Source organism: Penaeus japonicus, unplaced genomic scaffold, assembly GCF_977035675.1.
Source record: "Penaeus japonicus unplaced genomic scaffold, GWHDUDI00000001_assembly GWHDUDI00000011, whole genome shotgun sequence".
Lineage (NCBI taxonomy): Eukaryota > Metazoa > Arthropoda > Malacostraca > Decapoda > Penaeidae > Penaeus > Penaeus japonicus.
Genome location: NW_028234413.1, coordinates 8,991,747 through 8,999,246, shown reverse-complemented (window position 1 = coordinate 8,999,246; position 7,500 = coordinate 8,991,747). Strand labels below are relative to the sequence as shown.

Below are 7,500 nucleotides of genomic sequence, written 5' to 3'. Positions count from 1 at the left end.
TCAAAAATAACAAATGTCATTGACATTATAAGCATCTATTATTATTCATCTAGCATAAAGTATTATAAAGCACATTTAAAAGTATATCAGAGGAAAAAGAATTAAAAATGGTAATAAAACATAATGAAAGATTTTACTTACCTTAAGGGACATGTGAATATAATGAACAGCATGTAACTGAAGTAACAAAGTTTACTTTGTACTTAATTTTGAAATCTTATGGTAAAATGGAACCAAGGAATAATAGAGAGTAAATGAATGATTCATCGCAATCACAGGTAACAAAATATTGCAACTTGCATTAGTGTGACTGTATATAACTTGTATGGGGTTGTATTGTGTGTTTCATCTTTTTATCCTGATGGTCAATATCAGGAATAAATACAGATGGAAATACTAACAATACAAATCATTTAAACAAAAAGACTGTCTTGATATAATGAGTAAAACTATTATGGAAGTGACATGTGTCTTTTTGTGCCTTTACTTTATGTAATCGTTTTTAAAAATCTTCCTTTCATGCTGTTATTATATTCCCATAGTGTTTAAGATCTTAATGAAACCCCTAATTTCACTTTTCCAGAGTTTCTTGGATAGCTATATTACCTGAGCAGAAATAAAAAGAGAAGATAAAAGAAAGCCATTTTCCGAAAAGAATAATAACTCACCTGATGACATTATGTTATGATCTCTCTCTGTAGAGAAATTATGCTGAGATATGGAATCCATCACTTCACAAAAAGCAGCATCTTGGACACAAAAAAGTAGCCCACCTGTGAATGAAATGAAAAATGAAGGGGAAAGATTCAAATCACAAAATATAGCAGAATTTTCATATCAATAACATTCACCTTACTTGACAGAACATATATTTACCCAATATATTAAATTGAATGCTGAGAAAAAATGGTATAAAATAAAAATGTCTTGCTACTGTTTTGGTAAAAGTTTATCTCTCTGTCTTGACAGTTCACAGGTGTGTTTTATGATATATATAGAAATCATAAGTTCTGGAGGCATGATTATATTTTCCTTCTCCAGAAGAATGAGTTTTATTCAACTTTTTCACAAAAAAAAAGAAAAAACACTATGCTCATCCTAATACAAATTCATAACAATGCTAAAATTCAAATCAAAGTACCAAGTAACATCTGTGTGTTGACAGGATCAGACTCCACTTGCAGTGCATTGGAGAGAAGGTTGACAAGTTGTGGACGAAGGAGCGAGAGCGTTACCCTCTCACTGCTGTTACTGCCCACTTCCTTCACTTGTAGACCCTTGAAAAAGAGAGCATAATAATCATTTTAACTTATAGTTAGCACTTCTAAACCAGCAGGAGCATCAGAGTACTCAACAACAACAAAAAAGTCATGGTAATGCATATTCCCAGTGCTTGCCTGGAAATGCAGAGGTAATGGAAGAATGGACAGAAGAACGTGCGTGGCAGCCCGGCGAAGCAGCGTGACCGGCAAGTGACTTGGAGCTCGAAGTTCACCCTCAGGCAGGACACATTCCAGCACTCCCAGGACACTCGGCACCAAGCTCACCACACCTTGCAAGTCCAACCGAAAGAGGTCTACCCCGTTCACCAATATGCTTGCTGCTGTCTCACTGCATGTCCCAGTCTGAAAGACAGATCACATGTGATGAATCATAGTTGTGTTTAAAATCAAGTATCACAATTTCTCATACCTAAATAGTTTTGTTTGTATTAGCAAAATTTGAACTTGTCAAATTTATATATCTATAAATGACATTCTGAACATATTATCTTTACCCGAACTCCATGACGACTGGAGTGGCTGGCATGTGAGTCATGGTGGGATGATACAACTGTGCCATCATTTTGACGCAATCCTTGATGAAGTGCCAAGTAAAACCGGGCTAAATATACAGGCAGAACCTCTTCTCCAGTCTTCTTCGAGCAAAATATTCTGGCAAAAAAAAATATTACTCTGAATAAATACATCCACCAATAAAACAAACATACAAAAACAAACAAATGCAAACAATCTCTTGCCTTCAAGAGTTCCATCTCACTGATGATATTCCTCCTCTTATTCTTACCTACAAAGAGCACCAAGAGCCTCTGCACGCCCACTCTGGAAATGCTGGGGGGAGAGGTGAGCCAAGCGGTCTGTGTGTGAGTCCCCGGGAACAGACGAATCACTCGATTTCCTACTGCTCTCACCCCCAAAGACCGACACAGGCCTCCGTGAACCTGGGCCGCCACCTCCACCACCATCTGATTCTGATGGTGATATTTGGACAATAACATTAGAGGGGATATAGAAAATTGTCAAAACTATAAATTATCACTTTTGCAATCAAAACAAACAGTAAAAAAATAAAATACTTTACTTACTGTGCTGAGTGACTGGGCTGGCTTGTAAATTGCAATTGATCAATGCTGCTTCAAACAGCCAAGGCCCAAATAAATGCAATAGACTGTTACACTTTGGCCTCCCACTTGATAAAACACGCCCAGCATCTTCTGAAAGTTATAACAATAAAACTATATTATGTTTCAAAAAGGTAACAAATACTAATCATTCCTTGAAAATATGATGTGTTTTATTTCATAAAAATCTATATGTGCTCTACTTATTCTCATCATTACCCAGTTGGGAAGTCCTTGTAAAATATAGACTAAAATAAACTTCAGGCAGCAGAGTGGTAGCTGGAAACCACTGACGTAGACATCTGGCATTCCATAAAATTCATTCTGCTAAATATCTAGCTGACTCAATATGCCTTAAATGAATATACATAGCAATACACTGACAAAAATCTAGCACATCAAAAAGAAAATGACAAGTTTGCTCACCTGATTTACCATCTGAAGAAAGCGACAGGGAAGATGAAGATGACATCTGCCGCCCTTTCTGGTTCAGGTTATCCAGAGAAGTGTTCGGAACACCTGTATCAGAGAATTTTGACATTATTGTGTGAAGACAGTAAGACCAATTATATGATTTCCAAATTCTGTGGCATTTCTCAGTGATGAAAATATCTTAACCTTGATCATTAGGGTATTTCAATAATTGCAACTTTTGAAATGTCATTGTGACTGTACAAAAATAGGCTCCATATATCATAAAAATGAAATGTGAAAAAAATCAGCTTGATCTGATAACGTTTCGGGGTTGCACTTTTCAATTTAATATATTACGCATTTCCACGGAATTGGGGCCGCGCAGCGGACGAGGTCCACGCACTTCGAACTTCCTCGCTAACGCTAAGTGATGATAGTTCCCTTCAGAATCGCAATCAAATTTGTGTCTTTAGGTGCATCAAGTTCCTCGCTGACCTTGGGAACCTAAATATTGCATGCAACAAATTTCTCACAGACCTTAAGCACTTAAATACCGCATATAGCAAGTTCCTCAAATACCTTAGGTCGGAAGTCTTTCAATACTTCTAGTTCCTCACTGAACCTAATGGCCTGTAAGGTAATGCCGTGTTTCTTCAATAAGCATATAAACGTTAGTTAACTAATAACATTATTATACATTCCAACAAGCTTCTGTTGTGTTGCTACTTGTTTGTGATATATTGGCACGATATAATTCGCTGAAAGTGTTTGATTGAAATTCAAACTTTTCTGGACGACAAATTGCTTTGAAACTTGTGACTAAATTGAAGAATTATATCAGAAATTTGGACTGAAGACTATTACTAAACTAAAGGCCATCATAAAAGTACTTAACATAAAGAAAGTATATTATTATACACAGGAGGAGAGTTTGAAAGCTTCGTTTATTGGTACTGAAATCGTATCTCTTAAAGGCAAAAGACAACCGAGAGAGTGCTACAAGAAGACATCAAGTGGTATGAAGCAAAGTTAAATGGTACTGCTGTATCCACTGGTTCTGCTGACCATAAAGCCATAAAAGGAAGGAATACAGAAATAAGAGGAAATGTAGTCTGGCAAATAAATTACTGAGTGAGATTCAGGAATGTGTGAAAACGATACAGATGATGAACATGACAACGGAAACTTAATCTTCCTCAACCTTAGAAGATTTATCCACTCCTGATGACTGCCAGAAGGGAAACGGAAATACACCACGGAAATAATGCAACAAATTTTATTGATGCTTTTTTTTTCTCAAGTAGTAGGTCTTGACAGCAGATTGATTCCTTTAGATACTACCATTTTCCGCAAGAAAAGGCAGGCAACTATTGGTAAAAGATATGACACTCTAGCTTCATTGAAGATAACCAATATGAATAAAAACATGTCATAACCTCAGGGAATTAACAGAAGTGATTGATTTTTATAAGGATATAAATGATGAGGTCCGTTTTCAGTGGCCAATTAACTTTAATGCTATTGACGGGTAACCATTCATGAACTACTGAACAGACATGCAAAATTATTTTGTCTTGAGTCCTTAAAAGAATTTAAAAAACATAATATTGCCTAGGATATTTGTGCCAGTTGGTGTTAGGTGGTTAGGTTATATGTATTCATCATTACATGTTTGTATATCACTTGATGTTGTACTTGATAAATTATGAAGTATTGAAAATGCTGATTTGCCATCCAAGACCAAAGTTGGCTTGAAAGACAATTTGATTAGATGCTTGGGGACATTGCAAAAGAACCCTACTGTATCTTCGAGTTCTCCAAGATCCATTTCTTTTGCTGGCGAAAAGCTGTCATTAGTACAGAGCCGACAATATTTCAGGCAGCATTTGGGGCATCTCAAATGTGTTCAGAAGTAGGGATCATCAAATTAGGGTTTGACAAATCCTATTTTGCATCCATCAGTAGATATCTGCATAACACAGATGTCATTTTCATGCCACTCTCTCACGATGGTGACAGCATATATGAGGTATTTGGTATGCTGAAAATGGAATCGGAAAAAGCTGGATATACAAACCAGCTAAACCTGAAGGATCGAATTTGGTACAATTTTTCCTATGAGAAGTTATGGAACCTCAGCACAGAAAAGTTTGTGAATGTCCCAGGTTTTTCGGAAAGAGTGTTTAGTTCCCCTTTGTTCTATCATATATGGGAAGATATGAATGCCATCTCTATGGCCAAGGTAACCAATCTGTATGGGAGGCTAAGAGTGTACTAATTCCCGACCATAATCAGCATTGTGAAAGACTGATTGGAGACATGAAGCGGTCCTGGGACTTCAATACCCTTGTCTCTATATCAAATATACGGTAATTGCGGAAGAGATTGAAAGGAAATGAGGATAGGGTAATATAATATATGTGAGAAGTTGTTGCCAATAAAAGATACGTTTCTAATTTGTAATATACTTTCACAATGTGTTATATTATGATTAATTATAGAAAAAATACTCTTAAAAGTTAAAATTATACTATACACGATTGAATAAATCAACATAATTTGAATACATCGTTAAGTAATTACTGCTAAAATGACGAAGAAAATATAGAAAACGGGTAATTTCACCCCAGACTAAACTAATTATTTAATCATATTTTTCGTATCTTTGAGTAAAAAGTGCAATAGGTAAATATTGATAAAAACAAATAAAAATGGTATCACTAGTCAAGAAAAAATAAATGGCGCCTACTTCTGAACAGTCTCCGTGAATTTGAAGGATTTTTCAAAAATCACCAATTATTGAAATACCCTATTGATCATGTTAATTCCTTAAATACAATATAATGAAAAATATGTTCTTCAATGTTTTCAAATCTTATCCTTAAAAACATGAACATTACAGAATCATTCATATAATTTTAACAAAAAAATTGTATGCATTACTCACCTAAGAAAGCATCCACCAAGCCTGAAACCCCTTTCATGGCAGAGAGAAAAATGGAAGGCAACATCTGTAGACATGGATGCTGGCTGGGCTCTATCACCAGCTCAGAGGATATTGCATACTTCAAAAATGCTGGAGTCTTACTGATGACTGTGTGTCTACTGAGATCCACAGGATTACCTGAATTGAAGAAAAGTTTTAATCAAACATCTTCCAGGTCATGCAATATCTTTTGTAGTTCCCTGCTTCTTTTTAACTAGTTGCCGACGAGGCTGTTTTGGCTCCAAATGGTCTAAACACCAGGGTATTTCAAAAGCATAAGCCTAATGCCTCGGGCTATTTGGCCACTCTGGCTGTAGCCAAGCCCTATCACCCAGCATGCAGGCCGGATGGAAAGCCATGACAAAATACCTCATCCCCAGTGGCTGGTACTGCCACCACTTGACATAATATCCTGTCACCCCGGTTAACGGGGGATGTAGAAGATACTTTATTCCTTAAAAATATGCCTGCACTGAGGTACACTACATAACATACAGAAACTGCTGGGATGTCCTAGACATTCTATTCTCCTAGAAATATCCATCCCTGGGATGTATACTCAATGCAAAGGGGTTAAAAATCAAGAATAGTTTTGTGTCATTCACAGTACAATTGCATAACCACTTACCTATGATGTGTAAAATGCGATACCACACTTGTGCTATGCAGTCTCTACTCATGTTGACTGGTATAATATTCATGTCATCTTCATTAGCTGTAAATATGGATATAAATATAGTTCTTCTAAAAGAAAATGAAGATGATAAATACTGTGATGTGAATGACTTTCTTAAATATTTTTATTTTCATAACAAAAACATGAATAATCTACTTAAAAATTAATCAAACAATTATGAATTAACAAAAGAGATTTATAAACAAAATGAATCCAGAAAAAAATAAATCCCAACTCTAATGAACATTTACAAAAATGGTCTAATGTTACCATCAAAACAAATTTGAATTTTAAATCATCATGAAGATAAAATTCTTTAGTATAGGCTATGCTCATGATGATTTGCAAGCCTATGTTAGGTGAGAAAGGAGAGGAATCTGTTGATATTCAGACGAAACCAAACAATTTGTGCAATACCAATGGAATTAAAGTTTAAATTTGAAGTTTTTCCTCTAGATGCTGTTAGTTCATCCTCTAACATTAGTAAAATACTTTAATATACTAGAAATTTTTCTTTTCTTTCTAATGTTGAAAAAAACAAATGATAAGTGAAAATGAAAATAAGAGAACTTTCAGTCTTATAAATATATATGAATATAACAAAAAATTAAAGAAACTTACAAATCTTTATTTGTGGAAAGGAAGGTCCATACATGAAACTGATAAGTTTTGCTGACAGGGCAAAGTTTATTCTATTCCACTGATCAATCAAACCTCCGCGATGGCGCCAACGCTGACAGCTCTCTCTGGAAATTGGAAAAAAAAAAGGTTTTATGCTCCAGATTGTTTCCAGATCCTTCCTTGCTAACTCAATTATTCTTCTCCTTCATTTCATTCCCTTCATTTTAGCAATGAGGTAATGTTCCTCATTGTCACAGATTTGCACTTAAGCTGACTTCGTCAAAACAACAATCCAATCTTCACATATCAGCTTTCATAACATTTTATGAAGTGAAGTAATATTCAAGAACTCTCTTTTTTTTCTAGAATTTGTTCAAATCTACAAGTACTATTTCTTAGAAC

At 35.3% G+C, this 7,500-nt stretch overlaps 1 protein-coding gene across 10 annotated transcripts in view; it reads right to left on the bottom strand.

The window, feature by feature from the left end:
- LOC122267539 (ral GTPase-activating protein subunit beta) overlaps positions 1-7,500 on the bottom strand; it is a 36,868-nt gene that overhangs the window by 19,300 nt on the left and 10,068 nt on the right. For 8 of the 10 annotated variants that reach the window (XM_043037582.2, XM_043037583.2, XM_043037585.2 and 5 more), the window contains 10 exons: positions 7,099-7,223; positions 6,430-6,516; positions 5,763-5,939; positions 2,828-2,920; positions 2,366-2,494; positions 2,068-2,251; positions 1,778-1,934; positions 1,398-1,625; positions 1,142-1,277; positions 669-773 (listed from right to left, as the gene is read on the bottom strand). In XM_043037582.2, coding sequence (XP_042893516.1) covers positions 669-773; positions 1,142-1,277; positions 1,398-1,625; positions 1,778-1,934; positions 2,068-2,251; positions 2,366-2,494; positions 2,828-2,920; positions 5,763-5,939; positions 6,430-6,516; positions 7,099-7,223 — 1,421 coding nt within the window. The remainder of the gene's footprint in view (positions 1-668; positions 774-1,141; positions 1,278-1,397; positions 1,626-1,777; positions 1,935-2,067; positions 2,252-2,365; positions 2,495-2,827; positions 2,921-5,762; positions 5,940-6,429; positions 6,517-7,098; positions 7,224-7,500) is intronic. The other 2 variants (XM_043037584.2, XM_086541552.1) reach the window with 1 other exon arrangement.